Consider the following 18,291-nt stretch of genomic DNA (forward strand, 5'->3'; position numbering starts at 1 on the left):
TATACTGTGTTTGTTTCCAATATCTGACAACTTTTTGTTTCTTACCACATTTCTGTTACTTCTACTGGCTTGTACTTATGGTGATTTGTGTCCTTTTGTGTTTTGCAGTGTTTTAACTATGAACTTTTATATTCCTTGGATTTTTATCAGGGGATTACTCACAGGTCTGGGTTGATAGTGGATTTCTCCACAGAGGATTACTGCTTGAGTCATCTTAGGATACTGTCAACCTGGAATTATTAAATTTTTGCTTCAGGTTTTTTTTATTATTATTATTAAATTTTTTGCTTGATGTTTTTCAAATGACACTAGTAGCATAAATTCAGATGATAAATCTCTCAACCTGGCACCAAGGTCATGAGAGACAAGTTTCTTAGCATCAACTTAAAATGTGTGGTGGGTTTCTTTTTTTCTTGTTCACCCTTACCTGAATGTATAAACTTTAAGCAATGGTGTCTGTTAGAAGCCCTTCTTGGGGAGGCCCAAGGCTGTATCTTCTATCCCCTGTGCACCTTGTAGATTGCAGAAAGAAGCTCAAAATCTTAGTATTTGGAAGAAATTATTAGTGTGAGATTTGACTTTGGAGATTAGTTACCTCCCAGAGCAGTTCATTTTATATTTATGCTCTAGTATTTTCTTATTTTCATGTCAGTCTAGTGATGGCTTGCTTTTTTTAAAAAAAAAAAAAAGTTTTATTTTGTTTTTAATTATCTAGCATTCCCTTTTTTTAAAGGAGGGAGTGGTCCTGCTCGTAAAGGAGTCATAATGTATATTTCTTTTAAAAAATAATTCTGTGTATTTTCTATACCTTTTATTATCTTCAAAATGCTATCTGATATATTTAGCTTTCTTACCATGTTTGTCATTTTCATGCAATAACAAGAAGAAAAATGAGACTAGCTAACACTTAGTAAACAACTATTACATGCCAGATATTATTTTAAATGTTTTATATTCATTAACTTATTTAATCGTCTCAGCATCTCTGTAAAGTAGATACAGTTATCATTCCCATTTTATAGATGGGAAAACGAAAACACAGAAAAGTTGAGTAAACTGCTTGTGGTCACAGAATTGGAATTATTTTAAAATTGTAACCAACTAGGTTAATACAGGGTCAACTCTACGGTAATGGTTAGGTTAATAAATTGCGCATTGGTGATGCAGTAGTTAAAGCCCTCAGGTGCAAACCAAAACATCGCAGTTCGAACCCACCGTCCACTCTGTGGTAGAAAGATGTGGCAGCCTGCTTCCCTAAAGACTTAACAGCCTTGGATACCCTGTGGGGCAGTTGTACTCTGTCCAGTAGGCTCATTGTGAGTCGGAATTGACTCGCCGGCAGTGCATTGATTTAGGCTAATAAATAATATGTCCAAGTGAAAAGAGGGTAGTTTTGTTGCTGCATAAATATTTGTACCAGAATCTGCCGCTTACTATGTCTCTAGTTAAAAAAAAAAAAAAGGTACAAAGTTTGATAATTGTTTTACTTATTTTAATTTTTGTTTATTTTCCTTTAAATACAATATATATCCATTATAAAAATAATTAAGCACATCAAATGAAAAACAAAGCTTCCCCTTCTCCCTCTGGCCTCCAACCCCCGATTCTTAAATACTGTTAAAGTTTGGCGTATGTATTTTAGACATCTTTTCAGTATAAAAGCCTATGTGTTAGTGTTTATACATATTTAAATACTTTAATAATTATATATATGTAAAGTAGAGGATCAGTGGAAAAGAGGAAGTCCCTCAATGAGATGGATTGACACAGTGGCTGCAACAATGGGCTGAAGCATAACAATTGTGAGGATGGCACAGGACTGGGCAGTGTTTCGTACTGTGGTGCTAGAGGTCGCTATGAGGTGGAACAGGCTTGACAGCGCCTAACAACAACAGCAACATACGTATACGTATACATTTGCTTATTTCTACAATATAAGTTTCACTATATTTAACTTTGAGCCTCTGCTTTCAGAGGGATATGGGGGGGGGGTCTTGTTGTATTCTTATTCTTTTTAACAGATGTATAGTGTTGCAGAGCATAAGTTATGGTATTTTCCAGTTGATGATTCATAGACTGTTTCCTTTTTTAATTGTTACAAACTATACTGCAAAGGACATTCGTGCGTTGTCTTTGTGCTGTTGTACAAGGACATTTGCAGATTAAATTTCTTACAGTAGCACAGCTGGGGCAACTGTGGGGTACTTATGACATTTCCATATACAGTATGAAATTGCCCTCCGAAAAGTTCTTCTAGAAGGTCAACTGTAGAAGAGAGAAGTCAGGAGTGTGCCTACGTATATAAAAGGTGACATATTAAAACAGCGAAGGAAACAGTGATTGTTTAATTTTAGAAAAAATAAAAAGAAAGAAAACAGCTGCCAACCAGTTGACTCAAGCTCATGGCAACCCCATGACTGGCGGAGTAGAAATGTGCTCCTTAGGGTTTTCAGTGGCTGATTTTTCAGAAGTAGAGAACCAGGCGTTTCTTCTGAGGCACCTCCGGTGGACTTGAGCCTTTACCCTTTTGTTAGCAGCTAAGCATGTTAACAGTTTGCACCGCTCACAGACTCCTGATTATTTTCAATAGCTGGTGTCAAATTACTGGAATGAGGATGTTCTTTTTGTAAGTGTTGCCAAATCTAGAAATAAAAAAGGTAGAACATTGATAAATTTGATCATGTGAAAATATATAATTTTTATATTGAAAAAAGGTGTTTAAAAGTATGAAAAAGCCGTAAACTAGAAAAATACTTGTAGCAAACATGACAAAGGACTAATTTCTTTAGCATGCAAAGAGATATCATAGATCACTGAGGAAAAAGTCAAAACAGCTCAAGAGAAAATTGACAAATAATAACTGCTTTACAATTTCTTGAGTTTTTACAGTGTGGCAGACACTGAGCTCACTACTTTAAATGCATTTTCTTGTTCAATTCTAACACAACTCTATGATTTAGGTACTATTATTACTCTCATTTTGCAAAGAAGGACAGTATGCTTCAGATGGATTAAATCACTCTCCCAAAGTCATTCAGCTTATTAGAGACAGAGCCTGGACTCAAACCCAAGTCAGTTTGCTTATAAGTCAATTTCTATAAGCCCTTTCCTAAATACTAGGCTCTGTGCAGAAACATAAGCTAGAAATCACTGAAAAACAAATTAAGGTGATTAAGTATATTGATTATTCTCAGTTTTGACAAGAGGGTAACATAAGAGGGGTTCTCTGATATTGTTAATGGAATTGTAATTATTTACACGAATTAGACAACCTCTCAGCCTGTTTGCTCATCTGTGAAAGGGGGATAATACTTACTTAACAGAATTATTTAAGGCATTATAGTCTAAATATGCAAAAAAAAATATTAGCACGATGTCTGGCACATATTAAGTACCTAATAACTGTTATATTCTGTTGTTAGGTGCTGTCAAGTCAGTTCTGACTCTTAGCCACCCACTGTACGAGACAAACAGCTTAGTTCTTTGCTATCCTCACAGTTGTTACTATTTTTGAGCCCATTATTGCAGCTACTGTGTCAGCCCATCTTGTTGAGGATCTTCCACTTTTTCCTCTACCAAGCATGCTGTCCTTCTCCAGGGACTGGTCCCTCTTGATAGTATGTCCAAAGTATGTGAGATGACATTTCACCATCCTCGCTTCTAAGGAGCATTCTGACTGTACTTCCAAGACAGAATTGTTTATTCTTCTGGAAATCCATGTTGTTGTTGTTACTAGGTACCGTTGAGTTGATTCCAACTCATAGCGAACCTATGCAGAACAGAACGGGACACTGCCTAGTCCTGCACCATCCTCACAATTGTTGCTGTACTTGTGCCCATTGTTGCAGTCACTGTGTCAATCCATCTCATTGAGGGTCTTCCTTTTTTTTGCTTCCCCTCTATTTTACCAGTGAGCACTCTGGTTGTACTTCTTCCAGGACAGATTTTTTTCATTTTTTGGCAGTCCATGGTATATTCAATATTCTTCGCCAACACCATAGTTCAATGGTATATTCAATATTCTTCACCAACACCATAATTCAGATGCATCGATTCACCTTTGGTCTTCCGTATTCATTGTCCAGCTTTCACATGCATATGAGGCAATTGAAAATACCATGGCTTGGGTCAGGTGCACTTTAGTCCTCAAGATGACATCTTTGTTACTCCGTTAAAATTCCTCAATACTCCCACCCACAAAAATAATCCCAAAGGACAACAACAAAAAATCTATACGTCTTTGTAGTCCTAGCACAATGCAAAGGGTCAGCAGACATGGTCTTAAGTGAAGATGAGACCCAGTGAGAAGATGTGCTGTGTGCACTTACATGCCCTCAGCAAGGGGTTGGATTTGCAGAGCTTTTTCTAGGACTCTGCAAGGGTTTTCCCAGTGCATTCAATTCCACACCCCATGTTCTAGATCTCTATTCCACTCAAGGCACAGCAGGCCATAAGCCGCGCCCCCCCCCCAAAAAAAAACCCACCAAACCCATTGCCTTCGAGTTGACTCCGAGTTATAGCAACCCTATAGTGTTTCCAAGGCTGTAATCTTTACAGAAGCAGACTGCCAGCTCTTTCCCCTGCAGAGCAGCTGATGATACAGTGAAAGATGCCAGGGACTCAGTGAAAGTAATACGTGGTAAAATCATCTACATTGTCTATGACTGATGGTCTAATGATTTGTAGCTAAATACTCCCTCGCCCATTTCAGGGCACTGTCAGCGTTCTGGAGAAAATGAGTTTGGAAATTCTAAATGTAAGTTATTAGAAAACACTACAGCACTGTAATAATATCCTCCCTTTTCTAAATATTTACTGGCAACCATGTGTTAACCGAGAGAGAAATGTTCACTTGGAAGTGGCCTAACCGGTTTTGAAGATCTCCATGTACAGAGCCACTGTGGCAATACTGCAGTTTTTCATAACTTTCAATAACTTTTGCAAGCCAATGTCTTCTCTTTGGGACTGCCAGTTCCAGGAAGTCACCAAGGTTCTGACAACTTGAGCTGCCATGGGTCTTGTTTCCTTAAAATAATGTTTTTCCAGTGCCCAGTGAGTTTGGCTGACTTTTATCTCCAGGTTGCTAAAGAACCTTTTCCAGGGGATTCTGATCTGTGTAATTATGAAAGAAACACACTAAGATGACTATGTGACAGTTCTTGAGCATTAGAGAAAATGATGTTTATGTGGTTGTTTGTCTACAGCACATTCAACTGGACGGTCCCATTCCTTTCAATCCTGGCCTGTTTGATCCTGGCAGTAGCTACCATCATTTTGTATTTCATCCCACTGCGGTACATTATTTTAATCTGGGGTAAGTTTGGCACGGTCCCTTTGCTAGCAATCAATTCCAGGTAAGAAACAGTTACTCATTTTTAAAGTGTAATATCAACTTTAAATGTGCTCTTGTTGGCAATTAAGCATGAGAGTAAGGAAAGTACTTGGGGAACAGAAACTTCCAGGACCTCCCAGAAAAGGCCAGTTTGAGTGAACGATCAGCATAGATATTTATATACCTCCTGCATAATGGTGATCAAATAAAAATGCGATTGTGCACACAGTTTCCCTTTGGACCTTCATAGTCATACATACCCTTAAATGATATATTGCCGTGGCCCAGTAACTTTCAGGAAATGCTGTTGTTCAGACAGTGAGCAAACACCTGCATCTTGCCCTTTATATTATGTTAAAGTAGATCCGGCCCTGGCCAAGTTGCTTCTGACATTTTCTCTCTCCTGGAGATAAAAAAGTACCAAACTCATTACTTAAATGCAAAAGCAATGAGGGGAGAGGAAAGGAGCACGCAGTGACGGCTTAGCCAGTGCCTGAGAGAAGATGTTATTAATCAGGAGAAATGGTGTGCCTATATAAGGTTTAGCTGCTTGAAAAAATTGGAACAAAAATGGAAAACTTGAAATAAATTCCATAACATGATTTAATACTTGAGTTAGCAATTGAACAGAAACCCAACAGCTTTGTGAATATTAGTGTCTGTCTCTGGGTGGGCCCTGGGGGGTAAAAGGAGGGTGCGTTGCAATAGCTTAATTGTCAGAAAAGTGGTGAGTCCTTTCCCAGAAGATTCTGTCAGTCCTGGCTTTTCATGACTTAGCTCCTGTGACTGCGGCTAAGTTCTTGACCACGATCACTTCTTGGGATCTTCAGATGTTGAAATATAAAGAAAAGTTACAGTAATGACAGACTTTTTGTTGAAATGCATTCATCTTAAGACCATCCGTTGAGCAAAAGCAGAAAGCTTGCAAATGCTGGAAAAAAGTAACAACCTTTTCAAAATAATTAAATATCGATTTTTTCAAAGAGAATCCACAAAGATGGAACTCTGGTGACAAGGGAAGCCAAACCTGGACACTCAGAGATTGGAAAGTCATAGAGCAACTCATAAAATTTCAGAAATGGAGTGATTTTGAGAGAACATAACCCATTCATTCTCGATTTTGTCCAGGAGGGGAAAATTCCTTATAAAGAAGCCTCTCCCCTTTATACCAGAGAAAAGAAAAAAAGATATTCTACCCCTTCTTCAGGGCTCACTTCCAATATTTGATGATTGTCACTGTTGGGAAAATCTTCTCATACCCATGCCCACCTTTTGTTTGTTTCCTTTTCTTTTTTTCTTTCTCTTTTTTTTTCTTTTTTGCAATGACTCTTGCATATTGATCCATATTTGATCTTTAGGAAAGAGAGCAAGGGACTCCTCAGGGCCCATTGATTAAGAAATTTTGCAATAGGATTTTCCTGTATACCGTATAGGCTGAAAGATATCTGTGTAGACTGAATAGTCTCATACTTTTTCAATTTTTTTAATAAGTATTAATTTCCAAACCCGTTCATTGATGACATAAGTTGTCAGGGTCAGACAGCAATTTTAACATGGTTCAAAATTGCAGTCATTTGGCCATTGTTAAGTATGTGTAAGCTGATGACCATGGTCAACTTATAAGCACTCTTGCCCCATGATTTATCATTCTGGTGCATACTTTATTTTCTTTTACGCATCTTTTTTTTTTTTTTTTTGCCACAAAGTATACTATATTTCCTCCTTTGATTGACATTTTGGGATTCAAACCCCTCCTCTTATTTATCCAAATCACTTTGACTTCTGATCTTATCCTCCAAGATCTTGGCAGCTTCCCAATGTCAATATTTTGCATCTACTTAATGAGACATTGCCATATTTATCATTCAGTTTATGGGTGAAATTATTAAACAGCATGAAGTTTATTATGTTCTCCTGGGCCAACAGTGACCCTTTGAGCTTCATACCAAGTGTCTCATTCTTTGGTTTTATGTTCTACACAGAGTTTCATAGTTTACTGATGACCTTACCATAGTTACGTAGTCAAAAGCCTTGGCGGTCATCACATGACCTGTTGCCTTCTCTCATCACATAATACCTTCCATGCCATCATGGATTATATTCTACGATTCTATTAGGACTTACTCTTTTGTAAGACAAGTTTGTTATTAGCTAGTATGGATCCAGAACATTCTTTTGCACAATTTATGATTTTATCCTATGCAGAGACTTGTAGAAGATAATTTTGCCTTAAGTTTCTAGTGTTCCTTTTCACTTTTTTAAGAATCAGAAAAATATCTCATGCTAAGTTATTTACTCATCTTTGAAGTTGTAAAAAAAATATCCTAAAATGATTTGTTCCATGTTTTTACTCCTTTGGAGCAAACTTATTTAACTGTATGTCCTTTTTTTTTTGCATTTTATATACTCAAATATTATTTTTGTGTAAATGATTTTTATTATCCGAATTATTTGACATAAGCACAATGAGAATAGCTTAAATTCTTAAAGGCTGTGATATTGCTTGACTAACCAACTTCATTGTAAGAATTTGAAGGGTAAGGCGCCTTCTTTCCTCATCACTCCTATAATTCCCCCTGAAGCTATATACAGGCAATGGGTCTTTAATGAGTACTTGACAGATATTTTTATGAGCGAATGACTCTGCGGATTTAATACCTGTGATTTACTTAAAAAAAAAAAAAAAATTAGGTGACGTTTTATTTGGCCTGCCACCTCTGTTGTGTGGGAGTGTAATTTTTAAGAAGCAAGAAGAGGGTTAAAGAGGGATATCTTCAATCGCCTTTAGGAAACTTTATCTACCTGATTTTGGTTATTTGATGTTTGTGCTTTTAGAAGGCGGAGCGTTCTAATTAGATCACTTGTGGCTTTTCTGTCCCTTTTCAGAGGACTTCCATGTTCCTTCCATTCTGTCCTTCGTTATAGTTTTTTTAATTATAGTTATTTCGTTCAGGTCTGAGCCTCTTCTGTTTTTCCAGGGTGGCTATGAACTCTACAAGTTGGATTTTGAGCTTCTTGCAAGAAGGTGCCAGGCCTTAGTTAATTTTCTATCATTTGATAGCACAGTGTCTATCAATGAGTATTTGATAAATGAACAAATGAATGAAATAACTCTTCATCCCTACCCTACCTATGTAGTGCCATCGAGGCAACATGCCAGTAGCTCATATAAGTATCCGTAGCAAATAGTGCTCCCATTCTCTTTCAAGTGGCTATTCTCATGTGGCCATATGTGCAAAGCAGCCATGTGACTGACTTTCCCTCTCTCCTGATTTTCTCCAGGTACTCTTTCTTACACGGGGGCTCTTTCCACCACACTGACCTATTCAGTTCATGATCAGGGACCATTAAATGATAGTATCTTCCCCAACTGTTGTCCCTTGGTATTGGAATCCCACTTGCTTTTTTATTTGCTTAAAAAAAAAAAAGTTTTCCCAGCAGGTATACCTTCTGTTTGTCTGTATCACTTAGATTAAGTAAATTAAAGGCATATCCAGTGTGCTAATGGATAAAGTCACAAGTTCAAAATTTGGGCATGTGGTCACATGCCCAATAGTACACTAAGTCCCGGGTTACGAACATCCAATATATGGACGACCTGTATAGAAACCTGTTGCCATCGAGTTGATTCCGACTCATAGCGACCCTATAAGAAGAGTAGAACTGCTCCATAGGGTTTCCAAGGAGCAGCTGGTGGACTCAAACTGCCGACATTTTGGTTGGCAGCCGAGCTCTTAGCCACTGTGCCATGACAGCTCATACTTGCCCTTTAGTGTTATGTAAATTTGCTCTCACTTTGAAACTGTTGAACCAACCCCTACTGGTAACAAATTCTTCATTGCAATCATCTTCACTTACTGCACACACACACACAAAAAAAAATCATTGAAAAGGCTTGATCCTTTTCTTGCACTAAAATAAGGCTAAATAAACTGTATGCACCTGTTCCAACTTACCTTCTGCACCTGTCCCGACTGACCTACAAATTCCACTTAAAGACACAGGAAAGGATCTCATTCATACTTGGGGACTGCCTGTTTCAAGACTCTTCCATTGCTACATCCTTTGTCTTTTTAGCTTGTTGACATCAACAATGATGATGAGAGCCCCTATTATTGTGGAATTTCAGATTACAGAATCCTCTTGCCTATATTGCCCAACATGATTCTCCCAACAACCAAGAAACTGTATAGGGCAGGTGTTTATTATCTGAAATCATGCAGATACCATGTGGTGAACCCTAGGCTTGACCAGGTATTCCTGCCCCATAACCCTGGTTCCTTCCTCCTTGTCCTGTTGCCCCATAAAGATGACCAGGGGGTGTATCATCTCCTGTTGACACTTGGTCTCACACAGTAGATAATATTGTGGAATCACTGAAGTGTCTGAGCCTGTAATACCTTAAAAAATAAGGTGTGCTTTTGAAGCATGCAATCTAAGTGCCCTATTATTTGTATTACAACTAAGTATTTCAAACCTAGTCTTAGTGCTTTGTGGACTATGTCTGCCCTTACTGGTGCATTTGAGCTACTGTGCAGGTTTCTAATCTTCTCAGTGACTGGGAATGCACTGTTTTGATCGGTCATGATATTATCCCTGCCTTGCTATTCATTGTAAAGACTCCAGATGTGCACACTGTATATAATTAACAATAGAAGATACATCTTTTCTCAATACGTCTTTGTCTCCCTTCACCATTTTGCCTCATCTGTTTTCTTTTGCCAAAAAGCCCATGCTACAATTAAATGTCTTTAGAATAACACAGTGAAAGTGTTTTAGTTTAAAGGAACTTCGAGGGGGGAGATTTAATAGCTTGCCGGGGGGGGGTAGAAGGAAGAAAGGCAGCATGTAGCTTTGACTAAAGGAAAGGGGAGCCTTTGACAGCCCAACCACCATGCAGCCGTTTTCTCATGGACAATGGCAGGCTCCATTTGCAAAGAAGATGTAAATCTGACCCTCTAAATAAATGGCTGGAGGTTGGCATTGTGTCAGGTATAATGCCATGTAGGAAGTCCTGTCCTTAGATGAAAGCAAAATAATACTGCAGGAAAGAAGAGAAACGTCAAACCTTTCATGTGCTGGCGACTGACGAACAGTTAAATGTTCCCTTGGCTTCCAAGTAGGAGCCATTCACAGCACACGGAGGCTCTGAATTCATTCAGCACCATTGAGGCTGACAAGGCCTTCAGATATGATCCTTGTTAAACAAGCACCCAGCGGCAGGGCTTCAGAGAGCCACCTAGTCATTCTGCTTCTAAAACTCAACAGGAAAAAAAAGGTGACATTTTGTAAAAAAAAAAAAAAGAGCACAGCTATGAGCTAGGGATACGGGCAAAGCAGCTCCAAGAAGCAGATCATGAGACGCAAAGGGGTTGTGGGACCCTCCCTCTAGAAGGAAACCAAGAGTGGTCTGGACATGCTCAGGAGCCCAGGATGCAGCCCCCTAAGTGGGATGCTCTCCAGTGCATTGACATCTTAAACGTCACACCCCTTCTAATGATCATTGTCCCCATCCAAAATTAGCATGTGCTCCATTGCCCAGACAACCCCCGCTCCAGTGTTGCAGTCCGTAAATCAAGTTAGCAACCATAGGAAGATAATTTTCCAATAATAACTTTTCACAGTTTTCTGCAGCATCAAAGCACCATCAACATGTCAAGTTCTGCTCGGCAGTGAGAGGAGAGAAACCTGTGAAAATGAGTTGGGGGTGGGGGGGGGGCGGGAAATGGCTGCAGTTTCCAGTTTCTTCTTAACAACAACAACAAAAAAAAAACCTTTCCCTCCCTCCACCTCCCCCTGCTGCCTTTGGTCCAGAGCCTCCAAGCAGGGACTTGTTTGGGCTAATGAAGGCCTTTTCCCATCTGGGACATTTGTTTTCATAGCGGAGGAGGCTGTTAATCAGTGTATTCCAAAAAAGCCGAGGAGTGCCACAGTTTTAGCGTGCCTCTGCGCCCTGCTGCTGAGATTGTAATGGGATTTTCACAGCTGAAGAAGGCAAAGCTCCTCTTCCACAATCCCCACTTCCTTCCCCCAAGAAAAGGTATTTGTGAATGATTCCACATGACAGCAACATGTGCATGGCTTGAGGTCTATGTAATTGTTTTCACACTAATCTTTGCTTGTGAATGCCGGAGCCCCTTCCCCCCACCACAAGCCAGGCAAGTTCTTAAAGATAAGTGAATGAATGAATGAACGAATGAATGAATAGATCAATCAGTCAAGAGAGCCCCTTGTGTTTCTATTTTTCAGGCATAAATAAATTTACTAAGAAGCTTCGAAATCCCTATACCATCGATAATAACGAGTTCCTAGACTTTCTCTCTAGGGTACCATCTGATGTTCAAAAGGTACGTAATGAATGGTCACCACCAACAGGGGCCCCAGTGCTGACATCTGGCCAGCCCCAGAGCCAAAGAAGCACAGGCTGTGCCATGTGAGCAATGGAGATAACGAATCAGAAAACCCTTACAGAGATCTGGCTTGCAGGGAGGTGGCAGGAAAACCTTTGTCCAAAGCATGAGTTGATTGGGGAAATTATCCTGAAAAAGAGCTACTTAAGAATGACCTGGAACTCATACTGCGAGGTTACTGTGCATTGGTGTTTGCCACATTCCAATTGCTCGCCTCCCTAAGAGGATAAGATGGGCTCAGCGAGTGGGAGAGTGTGAGAGCCAAAGCTGGGGGAGTGTTGCTTCATTTCCTTCTCTTCCGGATGACGGGCATTTTAGGGGAAGTAGAGGACAAGCCGATTATTCTTTTTTATTCTTCTTTGCCCCAATTATCTCCTCCGCCTCCCTCCTGTCCCCTTCCATCTGAAGACTGAGGGATGCCGAGGGCAAAGCCCCAGTTACTTTAATACACAAAGAGGCAGAGATGGCTGGAAATAATTCGAGATCAATCAGAAGCATTATTCACAGGTAACGGTCACTTAGTCCAGAAGCGTCCCGTTTCTGTGGATGTACAGAGATTAACAACAACAATACCAGAAAGTCCCACAGAGTAGCCCACCCAGGCCCCCATGGATCAGGCTGCTATAAATCCAGAGAAAGATGGGCAGGCTGTGACTTCTCTAATGGAGACTAGAGACCATAGAATAGGTAGATGGGAAACCATGGCCTGAAATAGCATCACGATGGTCAGAGACACACTCCTTTATTATCTGAGAGAATCCCAAATCAAGTATCGATTTCCATCTTTGGGCAACTGTAATATAATTGGTTCCCCGGGAGTGCTGGGTGGATTGCAGAGATGCGAGGCTGAACGTTTTACAATTTCTTTCCCCTTCATTCCAAGTCAGCACTCCATTCTTAGATACTAAGACAGCCTCTGTGGCGCTACTCTTCAACCTTCATTTTATGATATAATTATTCATAATGTTAAATATACATTCTGTAGATATGAATTCACTCTTTAACGTTTGCATTAGATGACTAAAAAATAGTAACCTGGCCCATTTGCGTTACATTGAAGAATGCCATGTGGCCCATTCCCTGTCCCCTAGGGGACCTTTACAAATGTCTCTATGGAAAAGGTGCTTTTTTCATGTCTCTTTCCTTATGTGATGGGGCATAATGTCCCTGGGGTGTTTGGCATAAATGCTAAAAATAGTGAGCACATGTGGTCTGTAATACGATATCTTACATAAAGCCACCCCCAGTCAGACTATCAAAGACACACACCAAAGCAATGCGTTTGCAACGTACCATCACTAGGGTCACCGTGTGAGTTCACGCCTGTATCCTGGAAGAAGGAAAATCTCCATCGAGCCCCCCAAGGATTGTCTGTGTAGAGTCCAGGCACTGGCCCTCGGGGCGGTCATCCAGTTGGAGTTGGCTCAGATACAGGAAGACACAACAAAGAACAACCCAGAAAGATATACAGTGCACTAGCAAGATCCTCCTTGTACGGCCATGTACCGCCAAAAGCACTTTCTAATTACACTATAGACAGTTTGCCACTGGAGACTCCCAGAGCACTCATTTATCACAGATGTTTTAGCCATTATGTTGTAAATGAAATTCATTTTTAAAAGAAATCTATATGTTTGGGGCCCAGTATCAATTTCAGCATTTTCTCCCTTTCAGGCAAAATAAATGTATATAATTCGCTCTGATTTTTCCCCAAGATTTTAGATATTTTTAGATGAATAAATCTTAGTAAGTTGCTGTATCATATACTAAGATAAACATCCCCATGAGGCAATTATTAAGCTTCCTTCTGGTTGAAAAGTGGCACATGCAAAACTAAAATCGTCTAGCAGTGCTGAGAGCAGGTAGAAACCCATGCATCTCATTAGAAAAATCTGCTTTTAATATTTTGGTTTCAAGAAATGATGCATGACTTCTCAAATCCTTCCTGCAATTAATCCCTCCATGTTCCTGTGTTTAGAAAATGATTCATTACCTTTGAACCTTCCTTCCTTTGCCTGGGTTTGTCCTTGGGGAGCCATTAACACACTCTGTGGTGAGCTAGGGTTACCTAACTGCCAGTGTCACGTCTGTCTGTTTTTACAGGTGCAGTATGCGGAATTGAAACCCGGCAGCAGCCACAGCCCCCTTCGCAAGAAGCGCAGTGTTCCCTAGGATGCAGGCTGAATTTGGGAATCAGCCCCCCGATTTTGTGTTTGGTTGATTAGACCAATGTTATCACTCTTTCGGTGGTACCCATGTGTCGTCCTGAAATGCGTGCTGTGCATAGCCCTCTCTGTATTCTCTCCCCCTTTTCCACATGCACAGATGCACACAGGTGTGCACACAGGCCTGAGTATGCGTCTTCTTGTGCACACATCTGCATGCATGGGTGCCTTGGTTGCATGGAGGGTCAGCCCAGCAAAACGAGACAGTCTGGAGACTGTGAAAGACTAACATCCAATCTCCCATGGGAAGCTCAAGCAAGGTTGCCGTGGGTCTGAGCACAGCCAGGAGACCACTTGAATTCTGCAGTGACTTTGAACTTGTTTTCACACCTCCAACAGATTCTCATTAAGATTCAGTTCTTTCCACTCCCCACCCCCACACTTCTTTCAGATTGTCGTTTGCGTTAATCAGAAATTTTCTCTTGGTTAACAACTCGTGGATCCCCGTCACCTTTTCAAATGATGTATATTTTAGTTGTTTTTTTTTTATATAATTACCAGAATTAGCCCAAATCATTAGATGTGTTTCAGCTGAGGTCACTGAGGACGTGTATGTGAAATTCAGTAAAGCCCTCAGTCTGGGTGCAGACTGCACTGTGGGGCCCTTGCTGGCAATGGAGGCAGGAGGAAGGCCTGATGGGATTGCCCATCTGGAGAGGGAGGGGGTCTTGTTTGCCTTATAACTCTTTTGCTTCTGACTTTAATTTTTGCTTATTTCCAAAATAAAATGCCAATACTATAACTTGAGAGAGAGAGAGGGAAAAGCATGAATGGATTCTAAGAGTATTTGGAAAGATAGAAGCTAAAATTCAATGAACTAGTAAACACAATAGCTTACCTGCTCATCATAATCACTTCTTTTAAACAACTGTTTGGGGCAGAAAGTAAAAATGCTTAGTCTGTCTAAAGTTATCTTTTATTAAATTTTGCTCTTATGGGCAAAAGAAACTATACATAATAAAAATTTCTCTCAGAACCCCACTCCTAGAAACTTACTCCCAAAACTTCCCCCGCCATCTTCTCTGACTTCTGCAGACCCCACTGTTTCTCAGAAGCCCCCTCCAGTAAAGATCCTGATTTTGTCCAGGTGTAAAATATATGTACGTATCCTTCTTTTCAAACGCTATTTAAGTTTTAAAGACTGTATTTCATTGACATGTACTTCATATGTGCAGTTTTATATATATATATAGTCAAAGAAAAGTCGAAGAAAAAGAACTGATTTAATAGTGAGTTTTACTCTTTTTTTCCCCCCTCTAGGTTGTAATTTAATAATCTTCAAACAAAATGTTTATGAAAAATGCCAAAGATTCTAAACCTTATCGTGCCGTGTCTGTTTTTCTTCATATTGTATCTTCCCGGGTTGCTTTCTGGCTGAGCCAGATTTCTGCATGATTTGATTTACTTCAAGTTAATGAGGCTGGTTGGAAAAGAGCCTTGCAGAAATGATAAAAAGCTCCAGTAAATCTCTTAGTTGTACATACAATAGATACCCAAGAAGCTCTTTTGTTGAACTAGTTACTCAACCTTCTGTGTAACAATGCCTCATTGTCTCACTCCAAGCTATCATCTAGTTTATCATAGTCTGTCATTTTGTAACGACCTAAGTCAGGTTTTTTTAAACAGACATGTGAGATCGGATCAGTCATTTGAATGAAAACTTTCAGCAGCAAAATAACCCCTTATTTATTTAAAAGTGGAACCAATACTTTATTGTTCTTTTGCTATAGAATTTCAAAATGAAATAATTCGCCTGACGAGAAGGCATCGTTAGTTAGACTTATTTCCTCTGTAGCCCCACTGTGGAGTTCTCAGCAGAAAGTTTAGGACACAAACGCCAGCTGGAATTCAAGGGCAGGACTGAATCAATGTTGACTAAATTGTATATGGAAAACAATTGTTAATTGATTAAGTAGGCATTGAATGTGAAAAACAGATATTAGTTGTATGTGAAATGTTAAGATTTATGCAAGTAATCAGAAACTTTTATGAAAGATTACAGAATGCCTTGGATAAAATTTATGGTTTATGGATTCACAGTGTGATAATTAAAGATAATTGAGTAGGAATGTTGAAGTCTTGCCAAGTTTTCCTGGTTCGCTTAAACCTCATACACCCATTTCCAGCCCTGCTTGAATGTCCAGCAGGCATCTACACTTCAAGGGGTCGGAGAGTAAGTAGTATCACCTTTCCCCTCATTTCTCCAGGATCCCCAACCCCATTGTCTACTCTCTCACTTCCTACTTCCATTAATGCCACTGATGTCCTTCGGGCTGGAACCCTATCAGGCTCTTTTTTGTTCCTTGTGCTTTTCTCCCCATTTCCCAACCCATCAAGTCCAGTAGGTGCTGTGTTGACATGTTATATTATCCGTTTTTATTCCGATTGCCTCCACCCAAGTTGAGACCTTGCGTAACTTTTTTTCTTTAAATATTTTACTGTGTTTTTGGTGAAAGTTTACACAGCAAGTTAGGTTCCCATTTAACAATTTCTATACATATTGCTCAGGGGCATTGGTTACATTTTCCACATTGTGTAAACTTTCTCATTATTTCCATTTTGGTTGTTCCATTTCCACTAATCTAGCTTCCCTGCACCCCTCCCCCGTCCAATCTTCTCATCTTTTCTTTAGGCTGCTTACAGAAAGTTCAGAGGTTTGAGTCCACCAAGAGGTGCTCTAGAAGGAAGGCCTGGCAGTCTACTTCTGAAAAATCAGGCACTGAAAACCCAATAGAGCACAGTTCTACTCTGACACACACGGGGTCACCATGAGTTAGAGTCAACTCAATGGCAACTGATTTTCAAAACTTTCAAGCCTCCTGGCGCAAAAAGCCTTTCTTGATCCCTTGGCTAGATGAGATCCCACTCCTCTTTTGCGCCCCTGAGCCCTGGTGGCGCACTGGTTAAGAGCTTGGCTGCTAACCAAAAGGCCAGCAGTTTGATTCCACCAACCACTCCTTGGAAACCCTGTGGGGGCAGTTCTACTTTGTCCTGTAGAGTCACTATGAGTTGAATTCAACTCATTAGCAACAGTTTTGGTTTGTTTTTGCACCCCCATGGCTTATATGTCTTTCCGAAATTTGCTGTGTTCAGCAATAAGTCATACTTACCAGAGGACTTACACTGCCCTTCACTGGGTATTCCATCCCCCCGACACCTAAAGGACTCTTAGGAAATGCATGTTTAACTCACCAGGTCACAGACAGCTTTTCTCCCGACTCTTTCGTATGTCACTCCGAAAGAGCTAAGCTGGATAAATTAGTAGTTCATACTGGAAAATAACTTTTTTTTTTTTTTTCATTAGGTGGAAAGCTTACAGGTCTGGCCATGTCAATTATAAACTCTTAGGTTAAATGGTCTTATATTTGGAGAAGTTCTTTCAAGGGAAAATATGTTTATTTGTGAACAGTATACCAATCTTTTGATTCTTTTCCTTTACTTGTCATTTATCCTTTCACAAACTTATATTGAACACTTCCTATGTGCTAAGTAGGCACTGATCATATAGCTGAACAGACTACATTCCCTTGGTTGAGCCAGACATTGGACACTTTCAAGCAATGGCATGGAATGATCAGATTCAAGTTTTTAAAAGATGATCTGGCTCCAGTGGGTAGACTAGCAATTATGAATTTCCAAAGAAGAGTTATAAATCTACTGTAATATTGCTGATAAAATGATGATGGCCTCGACTTCCAAGTAGTGGCGGTGGAGAGATGGTTAGGAGATAAAGTGGGGAGGATTTAACAATTGCTACTTTTTTTTTTTTACACTATAGAGCTGAAATCCTAAAAAGCTGTGCCTTCCGAAGGACTGGCTTAAAGCACATTACCTCTCTGTATAAGCCCTGCAGTTCTGCTCTGGCATGTTAATGTAATGATTTACATGGGGAAAATGGATATTCAAACACGTAAGAATGGTTAACATTTTATAGCGCTTATTGAATGCCAGACATTTTTCTAAGTATTTGAGATGTAATAACTCATTTGATTAAAAAAAGTATGAAATTCCTCCAAATATTTAAGGGGAAAAAAAACCACCAATCTTTTGCAAACTCTCCCAGAAAATAGCCAGACAGAGAACACTTGTTTATATGTTTTATGAGGCCATTATACCCTTCATAGCAAAAACCCAGCAAAGTGCTACAAGAATGGAAGATTATTTAACAAAATCCCTTAAAGACGTAGATGCAAAAATATGAAAGATATACAAGCCCTCTACACTGAAAAGATTCATGAGGAAAAGGAAAAAGAGGGATTCTTGAATTGAAAGAATCAATATATTAAGGTGTCAACAAATTGAATGTAATCCCAATAAAAATTAT

The 18,291-nt window shown here is 39.7% G+C and overlaps 1 protein-coding gene across 7 annotated transcripts in view; it reads left to right on the forward strand.

Moving 5' to 3' along the window:
* MCTP2 (multiple C2 and transmembrane domain containing 2) overlaps window positions 1-16,053 on the forward strand; it is a 310,773-nt gene extending 294,720 nt beyond the window's left edge. For all 7 annotated transcript variants that reach the window (XM_049852810.1, XM_049852809.1, XM_049852815.1 and 4 more), the window contains 3 exons: window positions 5,205-5,314; window positions 11,582-11,679; window positions 13,846-16,053. In XM_049852810.1, the coding sequence (XP_049708767.1) occupies window positions 5,205-5,314; window positions 11,582-11,679; window positions 13,846-13,914 (277 nt within the window). In that variant the 3' untranslated portion in view covers window positions 13,915-16,053. The remainder of the gene's footprint in view (window positions 1-5,204; window positions 5,315-11,581; window positions 11,680-13,845) is intronic.
* Window positions 16,054-18,291: the final 2,238 nt, after the last annotated feature.

Source organism: Elephas maximus, chromosome 13, assembly GCF_024166365.1.
Source record: "Elephas maximus indicus isolate mEleMax1 chromosome 13, mEleMax1 primary haplotype, whole genome shotgun sequence".
Taxonomy (NCBI): domain Eukaryota; kingdom Metazoa; phylum Chordata; class Mammalia; order Proboscidea; family Elephantidae; genus Elephas; species Elephas maximus.